The sequence below is a fragment of the Tasmannia lanceolata genome, unplaced genomic scaffold (assembly GCF_043159265.1).
Source record: "Tasmannia lanceolata isolate RefF3 unplaced genomic scaffold, GAP_Taslan_0.1 ptg000013l, whole genome shotgun sequence".
Classification (NCBI taxonomy): Eukaryota; Viridiplantae; Streptophyta; class Magnoliopsida; order Canellales; family Winteraceae; genus Tasmannia; species Tasmannia lanceolata.
Window position 1 is genome coordinate 833384 of NW_027518690.1, and position 22459 is coordinate 855842.

The following is a 22459-nucleotide window of genomic DNA, read 5'->3' on the forward strand; positions in this document are numbered from 1 at the left end:
TGGGATACAGGGTTGGGCTAGGGTTTTGAAAAACTCGACCCAACCCGACCCTGTTGCAGCCCTACCTACAAATCTACAAGTAAAGGTAATATAAACAAGGGCAAAATGGGTAAAATAAAAGATTAAAAGCTTTTTGAAGCACAATAAGGTGGTATTAGTAATTAAGAAAACTTTGGGGGGATTCTTGTAGATTTGTTTTTATCCAGGGAGTTTCTAGTAGTTTTCCCTTTCATAAAATATTGGACTATCCAAAACTCATTTATGGCAACTCTCTCTATATATAAATAGGGAAATTATATATTTGCCGATTTTTCTTCCTGGACCACCCCCTTCTCATGTAAAAAAAAAGCATTCATATACTAGGAATGATAAAATGACCGTCGCCCTTGCAAAAACCAGCTCCAAGGGCGCCCCCATTGGTCCATCTCTATAAAGTGCAATTATAAGGGCACATAAATGTAAAAAAATGGCGCAGAAAAATAAAAACCTAAAGAGCAATAAATGCAATTTGTTGAGACTGACCAATGTGAGCACCCTTGTAGATGGGCTTTTGCAAGGGCACCCTTCATTTTATCATTCCTCTTCAAATACATAGTAATTCGCCAAAAAAAGTCAAGTATCGTAATGTAGTGGGGTAAAGTTGGAAAGTTGACAAAAGAAAATGTTTAATACATTTAAAACTTGTTTTAGCCTTGTTTAAAGCGTTTTCCTCAAAGTTTAAACAACAAACCAATAAAACGTGATTAAAAAAAAAAACGCCATTAAAACGGAATTTTGCTAACTATGAGACGTACTGTACCTATTGAAAAATACTGGACCATACGGGCTTACTATCATACAAAATCTTAGGGCTGCAACTCGGGTCGGGCGGGTCGGGTTTTGGAGAACCCAACCCTACCCGAGAAATATCTCGGGTCGGGTCGGGTCTGGTTTTTTCACGTTGACGCAATTTTTAAGGAAAATTCTTGTTTGGCAGGGCAACTCAACTCATAGAAGTAGAAATTACACTCACATTACACTTGAATCAAACAATGATGTAATTACACTCACATTACACTTGAATCAAACAATGCCGTAATTAAACAATGTTGTAATTACAATCAAACAATGCTGAATCAAACGCTTGAATCAACTCAACTCATAGAAGCAGAAATTACACTCACATACAATAACAGTGGGTGTGTGGGTTTTTACTTTTAACTTGTAACTAACAATAGAAAAAAATGTACATGCTATAACTTATGTAACTCGGGTTGGGTCGGGTCGGGTCGGGCCCCTTCAAACCCAGCTCGACCCGAGATTCATGTGGGCTTTTGAATGCTCAACCCGGTTCGACCCAAAACCCATGAAACCTGAACCCGACCGAGGTTATTTTCGGGTCAGGTCGATGCGGGTCGGGTAAAACCCGTCTCGAGTTGCAGCCCTACAAAATCTCTTCATTAATACACTGGAGGGTGTGGCTCGGGGAAGAACCAGAGGCAAATATATAACTTCCTCCTTGTTTATATACGTCAATTTTGTTTTGTTTTTCCTCTCACTGTTATCGACTGTTCATCTCTCCATGTCTACCGATCAAACCACGAATTACACCAAAACCCCGCAAAATCGATTCCCAAAATCAATAACAAAGATGTAATCTCTGTGACAAATCTGCGTCCGATTAGAAATCGAACCATCAAATCCCTTAAATTTCAGTTATATATATATTTTTTTCGATTTGGCTTTTCCCCCCTTTTCGTAGTTCATGCATTTCTCCCTTTTGGGGAGAGAATTTCACATATGAAAGATCCGTTGAATCGCACAAAAGTAGTTCTGCGGCACCTGCCGCCCTCGATTTCGCAGTCGGCGCTCACCGGCCAAATCGACGGCAGCTTTGCCGGTCGCTATAATTGGGTCTGTTCCCGCCAAGCCAAGAACAGGTTAGGGTTTCATTCTACTTATATATGTGCATATTGTTATGGTGTTTATTGGGTAGTTGTAATGTAGTTATTATGTGTTTATGGCTTATGTGTTTAGGGTAGTGCTTATTATTATGGTGTTTATGGTTTATGGGGTAGTTTTAATGTGGTTATGATTTGTTTAAGGTAGTGCGTGTTAGTTGTTGATGCTGTGTCTTATAAGTGGGCAAATGGATTGATGATGTGAAACTACGTTTGTGTTTGTGTTTAAGTAGTTGTATTGTGTTATTTTTTGTTTTTTGATGGGTAAGCTGCGGTTTGGCGGGGACCCCTACTGGTTTATTTAATAAAGAGAAAAATGATACAATAATAGCCACAAAACCATCCCTGACTCGGAACCTGAGAGAGAGGGAGAACCAAGGCTAGCACATATGAGCGACAAACACTAAGCCTAAGAGTGTATTATGTTACGTGCCTAATTGGTCATAACACAAATAAACAAAGAAAACTACAGAAAAAGAGGGGGAGAGAGGTTGATTCGAGGCAACCATAACTCCTAACGGGTCAATTCGAGAGGAACCATGACTCTCCCGAGGACAGAAAAAGGGGGAAAGAGGTTGATTCGAGGCAACCAGACCTCCTAACGGGTCAATTCGAGAGGAACCATGACTCTCCTGAAGACAGAAAAACAGGGGGAAAGAGGTTGATTCGAGGCAACCAGACCTCCTAATGGGTCAATTCAAGAGGAACCATGACTCTCCTCAAACAAAGTTTCTGTTTTAGTTGCAAATTCCCTTTAATGGAAAGGTAGATAAGTTTATAAACCAAGAAAGAAAACTTGTTTAGGACAGTCATGGTTCCTTTCAAATTGAACCGCTAGGAGTTCCGGTTATATTATAATGAAAAGGTAGATAAGTTTACAACCAAGACAGAAACCTTGTTTAGGAAAGTCATGGTTCCTCCTGAATTGAACCGTTAGGAGGTCCGGTTGCCTCGAATCAACCTCTCTTCCTCTCTTTTCTATCTTTTTCTTTTTTATTTGTGTTATGACCAATTTAGTCACGTATCATCTCCTTTCCATTATCTCGTTCTTCGTTCATCTAGAAGTTGTCTTTTGTGTTTGATTCTCTTTTATTCGCCTTCCATTTGTTCGTTTATATGTTGGGATTTGGGGATACTAGAATTATGTGTTTGTTTGTTTTGACAGCGGCCCACGACCCTATTCCTTTTATTGATTTATTTATTTTTTCTGTTTAGTCCGCCTTATTTTGGTTGGCATATAATGTCCCGGAACCACGGCTAAAATCTTTGTTAGCCGCTGGAGTGATCAGTTTCAACTACATTAGGGCTTTAGATTCTTCTTGCTTCTTTTGTTTTATTATGTTGAAATTCGAACTCTAAAAAGCTCAGAATAGTTTACTGGAAAACATTTAGACATTATTCTACTAATTACACACCCTTGCTTTTTCTTTTCTTTTTTTAAGTTTATTTATTGCCATTTTTAAATTGTCAAGTATTTTAGAAATTAAAGATAGAGAGGTAAGTGCTCGGTTCTAGTTTAGTACTTTGTTTATTAGAACCTAAGTTTATGTTTATCCATTTCAATATGCTTAGAGGCAAACTGAATTTTGTGCGTTTTTCACATTAAAAAAAAACACTGAAATCTTGTGCAATTTAAGGTTATTGCACTTACAGGAACATGGTGCCTTAAATGGTTTCTGCAGCCAGAAGAATCAGCTGTACTCTCATGCCTATATCGATTTCAAGAGGCCAGAAGATGTTGTCGAGTTTGCCGAGTACTTTGATGGGCATGTGTTTGTTAATGAGAAGGGTAATACTTTAACTTGAGTAAAGATACTGTTATCTACCTTTTATATTTTGAGATTTTTTAGTCTGGGTTCAGTTGAGATTGAGTGCAAGTTGTCATATAGAATTGGGATTTCTTAGAAGTCCGTGGGTCTAATGGACTCTACTGTCTTTTGGGAAGATTTGCTTGGTGAATATATTCTCTTGCTAAATTATTTTTATTTTGAAATGTTGGATTCGCTTCGACCCATTCGGGTTTTGAACCACATTCTTTCAGGGACCCAGTATAAGACTATCGTAGAATATTCTCCATCACAACGTGTTCCAAATCCATGGTCCAAAAAAGATGGTCGTGAAGGGACGATATCTAAAGGTAGCTATTTATTTATTTGGTTATTTTGGACATCGGTATTATTACGCAATTCTAGTGTGCACACTGACTCATATGCCAGCTGTTTTCTGCTTTAATCACAAACAGTTCTTTGATGAATAATTAGATCCTGAATATTTGGAGTTCCTCGACTTTCTTGCAAAGCCTGTGGAGACTCTTCCTAGTGCGGAGATACAGCTAGAACGAAGAGAAGCAGAGCGAGGTGGTTAGTTTCTCATAGAAATACACACACACATATTATCTAATCATCAATTTCAATATATATATATTGGTTTATGTTATTGAATAGAGGAAAAACATTTAGAGGGTTGTTTGACAAAGTTGCTTGACATTGCTTCTGCAGGTGCACCAAAGGAGACAGTCATAGTTACACCACTGATGGATTTTGTTAGACAGAAACGCGCTGCTAAGAGTGGGTCTCAGGTAGATGGAAATTTATATTACTTTGCTTGCTGTAATTATTGCTTTTGATGTCTAAAGAAGGCATTCTATGTTAGTGTACCCTCGAGAGGATATTACCCATTGGAGAGCATATTATCTTTTGTTGTCTGCACTCTGCAGACCCTTGGCATTGCTACTACTTAATCAGCTTGTTGCATGCTGACAGGGCAATGTATTGGATCGTTGATAAGAAATGTTTGGAAAAATTTCACTCAAACATTTAAAAAAAAAAATCACTCTAAAAAGGGCCTCTTAAATTGCATCAATATGTTAGGATCTGTTTCACTTCATGATTCTTCATAAGCTGAAAACAAGAATTGTAAACTGAGTGCATCATCCTTTTCTTCAAATGATGATGTCTTTTATAGTTGATAAGCGTGATACCTTATTTCATTTATTGACTTATATGACAGAGGTCATCAACTAATGGCAAGCTTAGCAGAAGAGCGGGGGGAGCTTCACCTGGGAATTCCAGTTCATCTTCTGCCAAACGAGGTTCTGAGAAGCGAAGGGGACCCACTTCAATGGTATGCACACTTTTCCCATGATACTTGGCTTTTTTCATGTTTGTTTGGAACCTCTGATTAGTGTCTCGAAATCATTTCCCGTCTGTGTTCCAAGTGAAATGACTGGAAGTATATAATTTCACAGAATTTCTACATTTTGTCTTTTTTTTTCTTCTCGTTATTTTGGAATTTGTTTGAAGTTTAGGTGGAACAGTACGGTCCTTGAAGGGAAACTCCCACTTCAATTTCTTTAGGATACGGTTTTTTTATTCTTTATTTTGTCATTAATGCTTGTACTTTATGATTATTAAATTAGGGTTTTACTTTTTTAATCTGTTTCCGTGTACTTGGTTCTTTCCAATTCTTAGATAATTTATTACCCTTTGTAGACACCCTATTTTGATCGTACCCCTAATAGTGTTAGAAATCCTATCAGGTTAGTGTTCTAGGGTCCCGAATTTAGTCCTAGCATAGTTTAAGGTCCCATTTTAGGTGTGAAAAATTTCAAGAAAATTTGATAAAAAATGATAAATGAAATAAGCTGAGAGTGTGTATAGCATATTATGTGGAAAAGAGAGGTGATCTATTCAAAAAGGGAGTGGATCACATTTGAATGAGCTGTCCAAGTGAGATTTGAGGGGGATAAAATACCATACACAGTTGATTAAAAGCATGAAAGGGAGGTGAATTATCTGCACCAAGGGGCTGTCCATGGAAAAAGAGGCAAATATATCAATTTTTCTTTTAAAAGGAGGGTGCATAATCCCGTCCAGACCCAAGCTGAGTTCGCGCGCCTATCACATTTTGGCGCGCTTATCAATTTTGGTGTGCCAATATCGGCAGCCATCAGGTAAGTATATAAAAAAAAAATTTCAGCGAGAAAGGAAAAAGATCTCATTCTCGCTGAAGAGAAGAGCAGAGGGAAAGAGAGAGAAAGAGAGAGAGAGAGAGAGATCCGTCCGACCATCTCTTCCGGCAAGCTCCTTGCCGGAATCCAGCTGTTGTCTCAAAATCCGACTCTACCTTCTTCTTCCCTTTCATTTCTTCACCCGTTACCTCAATCCACATCTTCTTCTACCCTCATTTCCCACCACCAAACCCTAAATCCCCAAATTCCCTTTCTCTTTTTCTCCGATTGACCTCGCCGGAGATCTGATCCGACTCCGACCTATCTGTTTCCCTCATTGAAACATGTTCATGATCTTCTCCTTCAAGGTCTGCCATCATCTCCCTCATTTAAACCTTATTTCTATTCTCAAAAACCTTAGATCCGGCCATTGCAACCCTAAATCCGGTGGAATTCTGCTATCTTAGCCTAGATCTGGTCTTTTTCCCCACCAGATCCATTCACCATCATCTCTAACTTCTAGATCCGTCCAAATACCACCATTATTTCTATCTTCCATTTCTGCCACCACTTCCATCTATCATTTCCGGCAGAAAATACAGAGGAAGAGAGATCGAGAGAATCAGAGAAAGCTAGAGATAGATCTGGAGATGAGAAGGAGAGATCTGGTGTGAGAGTGAAATAGATCTAAGAAAGGAATCAGATCTGAGAGAGAGAGCTATAGAGAGAAAAAAATGGAGTTAGGGTTTTTAAGCAGAGGTCATCTTCTCCGATCACTGATCTGAAGATTATCTGCCATTTTACCTCTATAAGCATCATTGTTTGCAAATTCTCAGGTAAGATTTGTGTGTATTACTTAGAATGGTTTAAAAAAATAATTAATATACTCATTTTTGTTTGATTTTTCTTGTTTGAATGAAGTTCATACATGATTTGTTCTTTTTCTTTATCTTTACATAAGTTATAATTTTTTATAGTAGCATAATGGTAGATATTTTTTTTTAGAATGTGTTTGGGGAGAATTTTTGATTGTGGATGAGCCTGTAAATGCTCTATTTCATATATTAGTTTCAGGTCATTTTCTGTGATTCTCGAATTAATTTGATAATATATGACTTGTGAAGCTTTCGAGCTGTGTTTAAAGCATGATTTATTTTGGAAATTTCTCAAGTATTTAAATCTGTTTGAGCCAGATGTGTAGGTTTTCTATACCTTGATATTATTTTCATGGAGTACAGTCCAAAGGCTTCATGAATTCCCATTTTTTTTTTTATCATCATTTGGTTTTGTTATGATCATTTCGGGACAATTAGGAACACATATATTTGTGTGTAAATTTATTGCATGTGATATGTTATTAAAAGTTTTCACAAATATTCAGGGATGGTTTCTGTTTGGTTCAATTGTCTTTAGCTTCAGGATATAGGTAATATATACTTGATCCCTATGGCTCGTAAGATGCATTGTATACTTGTTTCTTGTTTCCTGCACACAGGTTACTAAGCTTAACATGAAATCTGGGCATGGTGCTTTTGTGCTGATCAATAGTGCCCGGATTTTGATTAGAAACATTGGATCTGTTTAGGGCTGGCAACGGGGCGGGTCGGGGCCGGATGTTGGGGTCCCCTACTCCTTCCCCTCTGCGGGGAATTTTCCCCCTCCCCTTCCCCTCCCCATTGCGGGGATGGTGGGGAATCCCCCTCCCCTCCCCACGGGGAATATTTAATCCCCATCCCCTCCCATTCCCCGCCCCGCATCCTTCGGGGACAATCACTTTACTTTGTTAAATGTTAGGTTTAAAACTAAAGATTTGCTAGGGACAATCACTTCAGGTATGTTGCGGCTTGGCTATTGCATGTGAGAGTAGCCACACAACCCACACATAGGCTAAGATTTTGTCTTATTCATTTTATTAACCTGGGGACAAAGGTGGTTGCTCTCAGATTCATTTAATTGATCAATAGTCCCTAGCAGATCCCTAATTCTCAATCCCACTTGCCAAAAAGTATCGTACGTGCCACACCATAGGAAGATCCAAACCGTCCATTTGATGGGCACACCATACTACCACAGGCATAGGATGATCCAAACCTTCCACTTGATGGGCACATTGTAGGATGATCCAAACTGTCCATTTGATGGGCCGCAACGTAAATAGGTTGTGGCCCAAAAATCATTTCCATAGGATAATCCCAACCCTCTAATCTATAGAGGAATTGCATATTATGATACCTTCTATAGATCGGAGGGTTGCAATCATCCTATGGAAATGATTTTTGGGCCGCAATCTATTTATGTTGTGGCCCATCAAATGGACGGTTTGGATGATCTATGGTGTGGCCTGTAAAGTACTTTTAAATTGTAGCCTATCAAATGGACGGTTTGGATCATCCAATGGCGTAGCCCATACATTACTTTTTGAAAAATAATGGACTATACGAGCGCACACCATATAAAATCTCATCACTCATCAGAGAGATGTTGCCTTTATTTGGGGGAGGGAGATTTTCAAAGAATTTAATGTTGCCTTACAGTGATGGTTCGATGGAGAGATTTTAGGGATTTCTAAGCGTAATATACTAATATAATGAGGGACAATGCCCAATGGATTATGGGTAAAAGAAAACATAAAAAGCTATTTCAGGGACAAAACTGTACTAATGGAAATTATGAAAATTTTGGGAGAATCTTGTAGATATGTTTTGATCCAAGGGGTTTCTAGTAGTTTTCCAAAAAAAAAAACACTTACAAAATACAAGAAAAAAATGGCATTAATACGGGGCGGGGCCAACTCCATCCCCTTCTCCTCCCCTTCCCCGCACCGGGGAATTTTTTAAATCCCCTTCCCCTTCCCCACTCAAATCGGGGAATCCCCTCCCCAAGCGGGGCGGGGCGGATCCCCGCTTTCCGGGGTGAAATTGCCAGCCCTAGATCTGTTTATCCTATCCCATATAGCATGATGAAGATTTCAGTGGGACTCACATGAAATGTTTTCATTTAAAAATAATAATAATAACAAAGCTTATATTAAGATATCAAAGTCACTCATCTCTTGCTGTGTGATACTATCTGGCCTTCAAGGTGGTATAGCATGTGCTCATGTCTGCTGCTTTCTTGTTTAACACTTATAGATAGCTTAGTGCTGATTAGTTGATGATAAAGTTTCAGGGTATGGAAAGTGGAGATGGGTTGGCTGTGATTTTCATTGGGCTAATCTAATGTATGATATGATTGGATCATTTGCATTCTAATAACTTGATAATAATGTTGTGGAGAAGTAGGACCTCTAATTGGAATCAGGCGACAATCCCTTGTGGTATTATGCTGGTTCAATGTTATTCTTTTATGATAAATATTATACTTTGTTTATGTTCGTTTTAATCAAGATTTTTTTTTTTAGAAAAAAAAGAAGAGTGATGAATGTGAACAACTGTTAAAAACCAATTTCTTCTTCTCATTCGAATTGACTTCTTAGTTTTCTTATGACCTTTGATGGTTGTTAATAATAAGGGTTGTATGATTGTCAAGATATATATTTTGTAGGGTCATTTTCTCTAAGCTAGCTGTAGAGGACAAACATCTGTCCTACCTTAGTTTATTGATGGTGTTATTTTTTTTTTCTTTTTTTCAAATCATCCTTGTAATTCTTTATATGGTCTGAGAATGTCAATAGCTTATTGTCTGGTTTCTCATTCAATTCTTGTCAAAGTTTAGAAAATGGGTAAGCATGCCTGAATATCCAGTTCTGATTTTGCCCTTATAAAATCCCATTGTTTATATTCACTCGTCAATACTCTCATTGTGTTCATCTCAACTCAATAGTCCATATTATTTCAAATATGTCTGTGAGTAGTTTTATTCTGTGATATTTTAAAAGGATGTGTGAGGCTAGGATGAGTGGTCCCAACCGATCGAGCGTCTGTGCGTGTTCAATTTACTTGCATCTTTCGGAACATCTATTTACTTGTGGTAAAAGTACAGAGTTTAAACAGTAGGCATGTACTACACTAGGCAAAGACCTGAAACCAGGAGCCAAAACCTGAAATCAGAACCAGTGGGTTATTTTCTTATTGTGCTAAACCTGTTTTAAATCACCTTGTGTTCATTTTAGGGAGAAGAGATAACATGGCTAATCACATAAAAAGCTGAAACCAATTTTAACAGAGGGATCAAGGCATAATCTTTTAGAGCAAATGGCAGTTGTCCTTTACCATTCTTGCTTAGAGATCAGTGATTGTGTGCATGATGGTATTGTTGAAACAGATGACATGAATTCACGAATAGATTTTATTTCTAGCTTTTGCTACCATCCTGTTCATGTGATTAGGGGCTCTCATCTGAATATACTCTCCTATAATTTTATATTAGGAAAAGGTATGGACATGAATCAGATGTTGTGCATGCATAGTTTAAATAAGTGAATTTAGTACTGTATTTGAACTAGTTTTCTTTATATGTTGAGCATAATATCATTGGGTGAATAGTGTAGTAGATTTTTGTTTCATATCCTCAACTTGATTATATTATTGGTGTAACGTCTCATGATTGCTTTCTATTTACATGATTAAACCAAAAAAAAAAAAAAAGAGTTTAGTTGTTTGCCTTATAAGTGGAATTTTGATAAATTAGAACTTCACATGCATTAGTGTCATTAGTTTATTGAGGAATTCTATGTTCTTATTAAGCTAAGATCTGTATATGGCCTTTGTATAAGGGAGTGATGCTATAGTTATATTTTCCCTCTGCACGTTCTGTTAATTTTCTTAGAATGACTAAGTGAATAAAAGGCCAGAAGAATAGATATATCCTTCCTTTAGATCATTCGTTGTATAATTGTGCTGCCCTTTACATTTGTGTGTGTTGCCCTTTACATTTGTGTGTGTTGCCCTTTACATTTGTGTGTGTTGCCCTTTACATTTGCGTAAGCATTGAAATTCAGGAGCTTGAAGTTTAATTGTGCTCCTTTCTTTCTTTTTTTTAAGAAGAATTTCTTAGCAATCATAGTAGAATTGAATGGAAATAGAATTTAGGTATCCAAATTTAGTAGAGGAGGGCGATGAAGGGGTTAGCCCAAGCCCATTTTTTTTTTAGAGGGACTTGCTTAAGTCCTAGTAGCACTACCCTCTTTTGTTTAGTAGGCTTGCTCAGCCATTTAGATGTTTTTAATCATTTGTTAGAACCCTATTTGGAGACAGGCCTTGTCTCCAAATAGGGCAATGAGAGAGTTATCTGGAGCCCCTATTTGGAGACAGGCCTTGTCTCATTTAGAGAGCCTTTGACTCGTTTGTCCTTTTGGGAGTATTTTTAGAGAGTCTTTGACTCATTTGTCCTTTTTGGATATTATTAAAGAGTCTTTGACTCATTTATCCTTTAGATGGTTATTAGAGAATCTTTGACTCAGTTGTCTTTAGGTGATTATTAGAGAGTCTTTGACTCATTTGTCCTTATTAGGGAGTCTTTGACTCAGTTGTCATTATTAGGGAGTCTTTGACTCATTTGTCCTTATTAGGGAGTCTTTGACTCAGTTGTCTTGCTTAGCAGTATTATTAGAGAGACTTTGACTCATTTGTCCTTATTGGGGAGTCTTTGACTCAGTTGTCTTCTTTAACAGTATTATTAGAGAGTCTTTGACTCATTTGTCCTTATTAGGGAGTCTTTGACTCAGTTGTTTTATTTAGCGGTATTAGAAGAGTCTTTGACTCATTCATCTTTTCGTGGTATTATTAGAGAGTCTTTGACTCATTCCTCATTACATTAGTAGCGATATTAGAGTCTCTGACTCATTTACTCCCTTTCTTTAGTTGTTAGTTAGAATTTTCTTCATAATGTTGTCATTACTCTTCTGTATTAGAGACTAGCACAGTCTTATTAAAGCTTTGCTTGTTTATGATCTTAGATCATCTCCTTACCTTTGATAGCTAGCTTGCCTGGTTTAGGGGTTTCCCCTGTTGGCCTTAGGGTTTGGCCTAGGGCGTTGCTTTGTGTGTTCCCTTAGGTCTTTGACCAAAAGGGTGAAATCAGAAATTTAAAATCCTAAAAACACTTGAAACATTTTAAAATCTAAAAACATTGAAATATCTTAAAAGTCAAAAACATTTGAAAATATTAAAAGCCTTAAATCATTTGAAGTGTTCGCTTTTAGTGGTAGTTAGAAGAGTTCGTTTTGAACTATGTTGGCTTGATCCTCTTCCACGAGATACGTAGTGCAGCTTGGGATCCATATCCCAAGTCCAGCCAAACTTTTGTAAATAGTATTTTAAACTTTTTTTTTTCAAAAACCTTTAAAACCTTGTTTTCAAAAGATCTTCCTCTAGAGTTAGGAGTTTATCCTAGATAGAGAGTTTTAGAGTTAGGAGTTTCTTCTTGATAGGTTGTTTGATTGTTTGTTTGTTGTGTGCTTGTTTTAGAGTTAGGGGTCTGTCCTAGAGTTATAGGAACGCCTCCTTCCGGTCAGTCAGCGATCCACATCGCCGATTGATGACTAGAATAGGATGCGTTAGTGGTCCCATTGTTTTCCTTAGGAAACACAGCCTAGTTACACATAGGTTGTAGGAACCACCTGCATTAGCTTAGGGCTAATTTGCATTTAGTTAGAGCATATAGGGTGTCCTAAAATTCACAATCCACTGGAATATAAATAATCGCATAAGAAGTTTTAATAACTAGTTTGGTCTTTTAGATCGAGTCTAGGATAGAGGTCTATGTGTCTTAGGCATCCTAGCTTAGAATAGGTGCGAAGAACTACGTTGCTCTGATTCTCGTGGAGGCGGGCATACGTAAGCTTCTTTGGATGAACATCAGACCATCCAAGGACTCGGGCTAAATCGTTTAGAGTTTTAGCATTTGTTGTGTTATTTTGTTCTGTATTTTGTTGTGTTCTCTTACTTTCTTGTGCAGACCTATACCTTTAGCTGTAGAATGTATGTGTTTGTTCACCAGAACTTAGACACCAGTTAGGCATGTTACTCATAACCTAGTTGTCATTAGGTGACACATCTTTTATTTTATTTTTTGTGTGTGCTTATTATTTTATCCCCTGGTCATGCATGATTAGGTAGACGTCTTCCCGGGGATATTTTGTTCCCATTTCACATGATTTTGCCCAAAATTCTTTGGAGTTAATGAAAATGGCATAAGAGACCAAGTGCTTGCACTCGGACGAATTGGGGGTGCTCTTCGGACCTTCTCCATTCGTAATCAGGCACGAGCCCATATATATTTATGGTTATCCATTGCATAGAGGATTTGATTTTGGGGTTCCATGGCCTATCCATGGATGGCGACTCTGAGTTTATTTTAGGTACCTCTTGGTTTAGGGATTTATCCTTGGATCAAGAGGTATCTCATTTATCGCCACTCGTGCTATGCTATGAGGGTGGCACCGTTTCGAGAGTTCCTTGGCAGAGCTCTCCTTTTCACTTGGATGATCCAGAGGATGTAGGGACTCGTTTCCTGATCGTATCTCGGATTGGGGTCCACACCCTTATTGCCAGAACTCGTGCTTAGCCAGTGATGTGAACCCTAGGCTCTGATACCAAATTGATATGAATCCATGACATCTCGTGCTTAGACAGTGATGTGAACCCCAGGCTCTGATATACCAATTTGATATGAATCCATGACACCGAAAATAAAGAGAAAGGAAATAGAGAATCAAGATGAGCTCGGGGCTCGGGTTTGTATTGGGATCAGGTTCCAGGTTTGTGGTGAGCTCACTGCCTGAGGTTGTGGTGGGCTCAGGATCCGGGTGTTTTGCAAAAGTGTTTTAGTTATGTTACATTATAAAAGATTAAATAACGCCATCTCCATCAGCTTAAGCTTTTGGAGTAACTGGTTATTTGGCATGGTGTCAGAGCAAAAGGTCCCGAGTTCAAACCTCCTTGATGTTAAAAAATCCACATGCAATGGGCAACCCAAAAGTGGGGCCACATGTGCCACATGTAGGCCAACCCAAAGTAAGAGGGTCCACACGTGAGGGGGAGTGTTAAAGTATAATTGATTAAATAAAGCCATCTCCATCAGCTTAAGCTTTTGGGGTAACTGGTCGTTTCACAAGTCCTTGCAAATAGGTGTGACTACTTCATTGACCGGGTCCCAAACTATGAGTTTTAAAAATGGAGTTTTGGTCTGAAATTTGGTATCGTTCCGCAGCCTACAAAAGTCCTTACTTCTACTGACAAGGGGATTCAACATTGGATTTGCCGCCATGGGCTCCCATCAGCTAAGCAGATCAAAATATTTCAGTTTTGGTAGCAGATGAAACTGAAATTCACTTGGATTGTGAAAAATACCAGAACTCGCCTGAAATCTTGGGATTTTGCCCGAAATATCCGAAATTTCGGTCGAAATATGCGAGAAATGCCAATTTTCTGTTAAAAAAGCGAAGTTTCTATCAAAATGTCTACATTTCAACAGAAACCCTGATAGAAAGCAAATCCACTGGCAGAGAAGAGAACAATGAGATTCTTTTAAGATATTTCCCAAAAAACGATACAAAAAAGGAAAGAAAAACTAAAAGTGAAGACTGAATTTCGGCCATGATTTCGTACCGAAACATTTTCGTGATTTTAAAAGATTTCAGCCAAAATTTCACATTGAAACCGAAATGTTTCCGTTTCGTTGATGACCAAAACCGAAACCTAAATTTATAGCCTAGGAAATAGGTAATGGGACTATTGTAAGCAAACTCTGCTTGGGGCAGAATTAAGTCCTATTGATGAGTTCTCATGTCCATATCTACAGATCATATCTTAGATGACAATGTGTACACTTCAATAGCATCACACCTTTGAGTGTATGCCTGAACGCATGTAATCTATGGCTTGCCTCTAGGCTCATGCCTCTCATGCTCATGCTTTTTAAAAACATTGTCCATAAGTAGCTATTCCATTTAAAAACTTTAGTCAAGTGATAGCCCTTTATTTGGTTGCACATTCTCTACTTTTTTTTAAGCATAACACATTATGTTGTAATATAGCACAATTAACCAAGAGCCTCTCTTTTTGGTTAACCCAATAGGGTTTTCCTGTAGCATCATTGGATCCATACTCTCTCTCTCTCTCTCTAATGGTGGTTTAACTTGTTTTCTGATTTATGCTATTGTTTCTGGACGAGTTCATCTTGGTGCCTTTCAATTTGGAACCTATAGGAAAGAACATTAAAGCTGAACTGTTGAGAAATTCTTCATTTTTTGCTTTGTCTTATTTGATCCTTTTTTTCAGTTTTTACTAGTTTGCTTGTTTTCTGATTTATGCTATTGTTTCTGGACGAGTTCCTCTTGGTGCCATTCAATTTGGAACCTATTGGAAAGAACATTAAAGCTGAACTGTTGAGAAATTCTTCATTTTTTGCTTTGTCTTATTTGATCCATTTTTCAGTTTTTACTAGTTTGCTTCTCCATTATTTTGGTAGAGTTTACGGTACTTTGTGAGCTAGATGACATTCGGCAATGGTCATTCCTGTTGCCATGATTCCTTGTGTTGTTTTGCTATACATGTTTATGCTCAGCAAGATATGTTGATGGTGTTAGTTGGTTTATAGTTATACCCATTTTCTTGTTTGATCCGCAGTATGTTTTAAGGGACAGTACAAAGAGGTCAAGTGGCAAGGAGAAATCTACCTATCTTTTATTGCCAAGACAAGAACATCTTTCAGATAAGTCTATTCTAGTAGCTGTTGGAACCGGAGTGGAAATATTAGAAGATGATACTGGTATGGTGGGCAACTAAATCTTATATTGTTCACTGGTGATTTTGCTAATTCCTTTAGTTGCTCAGTATGGTGGACTTCTAGATATTTGATACAAATATCTTTCATACACATCTCTAGTGATTAACTTGCTCACATCCCACTTATTGCCCTGGAGATCTTGTCTTTAATTTATGGTTGTCTGCATATTTTCATGAAATGTTTTGTTCACATGACCTTCCTTGTAACGATATTTACCTGCCATATAAGCCTTTTAACTGATGGTTCTTTTGTTTGTTTAGAGAGATACTTAAATACTGTGGAGTGCTGATGGTAGTTCTTTCATGCATAATTGGAGTTGTAGAAGCGGTGGGTGGGGATTGTAGGTCTCAGAAATTTCCCGGCAAGGGAAGATCTACAAAGTAGTAGCAGAAGTTAAGAAATGCCAATGGTATTTTTGGTTGCTAGTTATTGTCACCACAGTTGAAAAGTTCATCACAAAAATGAAACTTCCGAGACTACTTTGTTGATTTTTGGAATTTTTTTGAAATTATTTGTGGGTTATTTACAAAATTTGCTTCCTTTTTTATTTTTATTTTTACAATTTTTTCAATAGTTTGTGAATTAATTCCATAATTAAAAGCAGTTCTTTTGTTAGTTTACCGAAGTTATGCAGAAATGATAGAACTACCCTAAGGGTGGCCCAGTGCACAAGGCTCTCGCAATTGCGGGGTCTGGGGAGGGCTAGATGTACGCAGCCTTACCCCTGCTTTGCAGAGAGGCTGTTTCTGTTTCTGTGACTCGAACCCATGACCACCAGGTCACAATGGAGCAACCTTACCGTTGCGCCAAGGCTCGCCCTCTACTAAACTACCCTATACAAAAAAGGGCGGCCCAGCGCACGAGGCTCCTGCCATTGCGGGGTCTGGGGAGGGCTAGATGTATGCATCCTTACCCCTGCTTTGCAGAGAGGCTGTTTCCCTGACTCAAACCCATGACCACAAGGTCACAATGGAGCAACCTTACCGTTGCTCCAAGGCTCACCCTCTACAACTTAATAAAAATAATGAAGTGTAAGGTTTCCTCCCTCACCCCACCCCCCGCGTGTTCATTTGAATAGATATCCACACCATCCCTATGAGGGTGCTTACTGCTGCCATTAGAGTTATATGCTTAATCCACCCAATAAAAAGGGAGTGCCATTGATCCAGAGGGTGTAAAGGGAGGAATAGTCATTATTAATAGCAATCCATCCATTGATAATATCTTGCAAAGAAATGTTAGCAAAAATCGGCATTTAGAGGCCCTCTCAGAAAACCATTCAAAAAAGAAAAAGAGAAAGAAGCCCTCTCAGAAACCTCAACCAATGATCCAACTGATTACTTCATCCATGCTATTAAAGTATAGGGATAATTACATTTACACCCCCTCTAGTTTCTGACACATCCACTTCAACCCCTATAGTTTAAAAAGTGACAAAGACATCCCCTCTAGTTTCGTTTTGTTTAAGGTTTGCCCCCTCAGCTGAAGGTTCGTCCATAGATTGAAGGGTTAGGATGATCCGATGCAGCTGATTTTTTGGGCACACCCTATCTATGTCAGGACCCATCAAATGAACGCTTTGGATCATCCAAATAATGTGGGCCCATACCCGAATCCAAAGCGTTTGGTAGTGTTTGGATTTGGGTATGGGCCCACATTATTTGGATGATCCAAAGCGTTCATTTGATGGGTCCTGACATAGATAGGGTATGCCCGAAAAATCAGCTCCATCGGATCATCCTAACCCTTCAATCTATGGACGAACCTTCAGCTGAGGGGGCAAACCTTAAACAAAACGAAACTAGAGGGGATGTCTTTGTCACTTTTTAAACTATAGGGGTTGAAGTGGATGTGTCAGAAACTAGAGGGGGTGTAAATGTAATTATCCCTAAAGTATAAAAGATAAATAACACATTTCTCCAACATCTTAAGTTTTTGGAGAAGTTGGTAAGTTAACATGGTATCAGAGCCAAAGGGCTCGAGTTCAAACCTCCCAGATAGCAAAAATCCACATGTGATGGTCGGCCCAAAGTGAGACCACATGTGCCACTTGTTTGCCAAGTGGGCCACACGTGCGGGGGAGTGTTAAAGTATAAAAGATAAATGACGACTTTCTGCAACAGCTTAAGTTTTTGGAGAAGTTGGTAAGTTAACACAAGCTATTCCCTTTGCCATGAAATATGTGGTTGTTTCGTTCTTTCCAGACAATCCAAATGGTAAGAGGGAGTAGAATCTTCCACAAACAAGAAAGTCTATTGTTACATATGAGCTTGTTTCACCAGGACCACATAGTTCTTATGTAGTTCAGAGCATCCAGAAGACTCTAAACAAACACAAGAAATTGCCCCAACTTGTTATGCACCGCCAATGAATGAAATTGTTGTTAGGAGATCCTATGGGACTGTCCTAGAAGCAACAACCAAGATGATCACAAATGTTCCGTTTAGCTAGCTGGTTATCAGTGAGAATGTTGCCGTGTGTCACACACCAAAGGAAAATGAGTCCTCTTGTAGGTGCCATAGATTTCCAAATTGTTCTGGAAGCTTGGGGAAGAAGGGTAGTTAGCTAATAATTAGTAAGACTTCACAGAGAAAATCCCATCCTGTTCTAGGGTCAAAATCAACTTGTTCAAGTAGTCCTTGCTAGGAAAATAGAGGTCATTTAGCTTGTGGGTTAGATTAATGAACTCTTCAAATGTCCTTAGGGAAGCACCGTGATAAGTGGTGAGCTTCACAATTTTTTTACGGCCTTAACCATCCAAATACTCACCCCCTAGAGCTCTGAGATTAGCAACATATATGAATAGGTTGGGGAAGTCATGGGCAGTTTGGCTGTTCCCGCACCATTCACAGGCTGAGTAGAACCAGGAAAGGGAAAGAGAAAGAAGGTGAGAATGATGTTGTTCCACTACTTCAGAATCAGAGCCCTAGGCTCTGATGCCATGTTCAATGTGTTGCAATCTCCATGGAAGAAGAGAAGGAGAAGACAAGAAAGAGAAATGAGGAAAAAGTGAGAGAGTTGAATACTCTCCCTCTCATAAAGTATTATGTGTGTGTGTGTGTGTGTTTTTTTTTTTTTTAAAGATAGTATTGTGTGTGTGGGCGCGCACGCTTGGGTGTGGGTGGGTGGGTTTACATGTGGAAAGTCAAGAACTCAAGAGTGAATTACACCGTTTCATCTAACACAATTCAAGTTCCCTTTGACTCGGTTTGCCTTTTTCGATTTTGTTTAAAGCTTGTAACTGGCACCAATTCTCGCCTTAAACTATTTACATGGTGCATTCCTTGGTAAATCGCTGGACTTTTCTTAGTGTCTTATTTTTTTATGCTCGAGTGTAGTTGCATATGCCTTTTTTCTATGCATTTGTTGATTCTAGCCAGTTCTTTCCTGTTTTTAAGGACATAGTATTTTTTGTATTATATGTATTTACTGTATTTTCAGTCCCTGTCACTGATGGAACTACTTCTGGAGCATCTGGAGCTATTGAAACTGGAAAGAAGAGGCTCCTGCTTCCAAAACTGAAAAAAAGAGAAGTTTCACATGTAAGCAATTTATGACTTTGTTCTTGTTATTTTTCAACAATGGGTTGTTGTTTTTAGTTTCTAGTGATGACTAAAGCTTTGATGCATTATACAGACATTGCCAGTGAGAAACTCGCCAGATTCGACTACTTTAAAACAAAATCAGCGATGTGAAGCTAGTGGAAGGGTGATCAGAAGCATACTTTTAAACAAGGAGCCACGTCAGAATCAATCACCTGCGGCCGTGGTGCAGTCTGAGCAGCAAATGCCGACTTTAAATATAGAAAAGGACAAGCGCCCACCTCGGCCAAGCAGTATGCATTCTGTTTTGAAGGATCACATTACTAGTATTTCCCTGGCTTCATGTATCCCTGATTGTGATACCAAGAGGGCTCTTTACAATAATGGAGTTGGGAATGATTTGCGTGGTGATGTGGAGGATATTGATAGTAATAACAGTTCATCCTTAATGAAATCTAGAAAAATGGATATGGGAATTCACAATTCTTGGTTAGTGCGTAGTACTAATTCTCTGTCAGCTTATGATCTTCCATTAAATCATGGAGAAATGAAAGTTAACATCCTTAGTGTAAGCAGGGGTGCAGAAATTAAAATCCTTGGAAATGGACGCAGTGCTCTTTCCTTGGTAGAGAATGGTTAGTGTTTCCACTAAGGCCTAAGTTGGTTTTTATATTTCTTATCTGTATGAAGTTTCATATGTGTTTGACTTTTTATTTAGGTTCCCATAAACATGTTGGCCGTCGTGGACTCGTACTACATGGATTGAAGGAAGTTGATGGCTCCCTTAATATATCAGAAGGGAAGTCTTCCAAGAGAGGAGGTGTTACTGGCTATGGTTCCCATGAGGTGAGTTAGTAATCTATAACTTCTTGTCAAAATACATATGTACTATGCCATTTGATTATACTTCCACGTGTAATGTCCCTCCTATATTTGCAGAAACAAGTATGGGTTCAAAAGTCAGGTTCTGGTACTTAGTTTTTCTTGTAATGGTAAGCTCTTTTCCTTTCTGAAGTTCATATTCTTAAAATTTTATCTCTGAAAAAAAGCATTGCCAATTTTACGTTTGCACTTTTAAGGTAAAATACAATGAAAGTCTGACAAAGTCAGGATGATGCTTTAAAACTGACAGCTGTTTGCTTTGCAATTTGAATGTAATATATATGGGATGACTTGTGAGTTGTGACAGAGTTTTTCCGATATTCTTCGCTTTTGACAAACCGATTAGTTTCTGACCCTTATTATCCTGATAGGGATCATGTTTGTACTGGTTAGGAGGATGTCCTGAGCCGGATTTAAGGAGTTGGGATCATGTGTGTATTTGGTTGGGAATTAGGATGATTTCAGTCAGGAGAGGATCATGCCAAGAAATTGTTTTGCTTAGAGTTTCTAAAATAAATGGTTCTTGGTGCTCAAATGTCAATATACTTGTCAATGAACAAAATGCCTTGTTTACTGTCCTTGGGCTATCTCCTATTGAAAGAAAGCAAATCTGGAAATATTAGACAATGTAGTAGAGCTCTTTGGGATGAGGTTTTCCTGATCTTTGCAGACTTATGTATCTTTGATGGGCCAAAGGAATTCTATATCAAAATATTTGAAATGGATTCATTTTGGAATGATAATTCTAATCATTTACTTTTGCTTTGAAGTTATCGTTTTCTTTTACAACCCTGGAATTTTGTTACCCCATGGGTGCATATTTAGCATCTTTAGGCTCCACCACCTGCTTTTCATCTCTAGTTGTTTACCTATGGGTGTATAAATAAATGAATAATTCAGTTATGCAATGTTTTTCAATATTGTCTGTTTGTGTTTTCCACTGCTACAACTAGCATCCAAACCGTACAATTCCACTTTGTCGCACAAATGCAAAAAAGGTCTCACATGAAAAAAATAGTTCACTCTATATTATTAACTAGGCTAGAAGAGTAGAAGGCATGCAGATGAGATTGAAGGGGTTGTTCCTTAAGCGAGAGAAACATTATAGTATTGTAGGTGGTGAAAAGATCCTTTATTCTGCACTGACAAGTAGTAGCCACGTTAACTATGCCTATAGAGCTGCTATATGCAAGCATTGTCCTCATTGTCTTTTACTCTCTCTCTCTCTCTCTATTCATTTTTGTGTATGTAATTTAGACAATAATTTCTTCAATCTAGAGACTGCACAACTGCTTGTTATTTTCTTCTGTATTTACACATTGTGGTGTTGTTTTTTGGTAATTAATTTTTTTTACACGTTTTAAGTTGTTTTTTTATGTCCTATCTACCATTGTAAAAGGGAACAGTCTTTCCACTATCAATACTGACCACCTTGACCAAATTTTCTGCTACAGCCTTTGTCAAGCACTGGCAACTTCATTTGCGTGGTTGGCTTCATCTCTTACCAAATTTGGATTCATTACTGAGTCAAAAACAGTAAAGCCTCCTACTGGCTTTACCTTGTTAAGGTATGCGCTTTTGCTTATTTCTGTCTTCAAAGCACGGAGCCACTGAATTGAGTTGCGGCAGTACACAATCTATTGTTGCTAGCGAGTGATCAGACATATCTGTGGTTAAAGTTCTCCAAGAAGATAAATTGATCTGAGAGAAGGTTTTGAGGTTTTGCCTACACGAAGGTCAAAGGATCCATTCCCTACGACGATAGCATTACATCTGTGAACCAACACATTCCTCCTACGGCTTTCGGCAAATGGGTTATGGGGTAACATGAAATTGCAGTGAGTTTGAATCTTGCTGATGACTGAAATGGGTTGAGGCATTCTGGTTTAGGTCAATTTGGTCTTGATTGAACTGTAAATATAGTATAAAACAGTCTGTTGCTTTTCACCCAGTCTATTTAGATCTCTGGGCAAGAAGCCGTATATGATAGCTGCAAACTTGTTGATCCAGGTAAATAATAGTTGCTTCAACTGGACAGATAGTTGAGAATTGGAACATCAATTTGCCATGGATGCCAAGTTGGCGGAACAGATCGGCTGGCTGACGGGGAAAGTGAAAGAATGGGATGAGAGAAAGTTAATTGGGTTTGGGTTTTCTGGTGTGGCTGAAATGAGGTATTGTTTTGGTGTTATATAGTTTGTTTTCAAGTATTGCTGTATATTTTTCTCAGCAGAATCTGATATATGTGGGTGATTTGGTGTCTCATCTTTCACTTGGGTATTCTATTAATGGTGCATGTGCTAATGTAAGTGCTATCTAATTTTGATCCTTTGGGCTCTGTTCACTCGCCTTCTCGAGAAAGGAAAGGAGAAGAAAGTAAGCCAAATTTTCTCGTGATCGGACATGATTGGACATTT

At 38.4% G+C, this 22459-nt stretch overlaps 1 protein-coding gene across 3 annotated transcripts; it reads left to right on the forward strand.

Annotated features, from left to right (window-relative positions):
* Positions 1–1466: 1466 nt before the first annotated feature.
* LOC143889414 (regulator of nonsense transcripts UPF3-like) lies at positions 1467–22305 on the forward strand. 3 transcript variants are annotated; one of them, XM_077393606.1, is made up of 13 exons: positions 1467–1919; positions 3578–3729; positions 3982–4077; positions 4202–4300; positions 4439–4518; positions 4950–5063; positions 15459–15600; positions 19060–19160; positions 19255–19649; positions 19737–19795; positions 19879–20006; positions 20100–20152; positions 21497–22305. In XM_077393606.1, the coding sequence occupies exons 1-12, from the start codon at positions 1780–1782 to the stop codon at positions 20136–20138; spliced, it is 1545 nt and encodes a 514-aa protein (XP_077249721.1). In that variant the 5' UTR covers positions 1467–1779; the 3' UTR covers positions 20139–20152; positions 21497–22305. The 3 variants fall into 3 exon arrangements, with proteins under 3 accessions (XP_077249721.1, XP_077249722.1, XP_077249723.1); XM_077393607.1 differs by having other exon boundaries at positions 4202–4297; XM_077393608.1 differs by having other exon boundaries at positions 1468–1919; positions 3623–3729.
* The last annotated feature ends 154 nt before the right edge of the window (positions 22306–22459 follow it).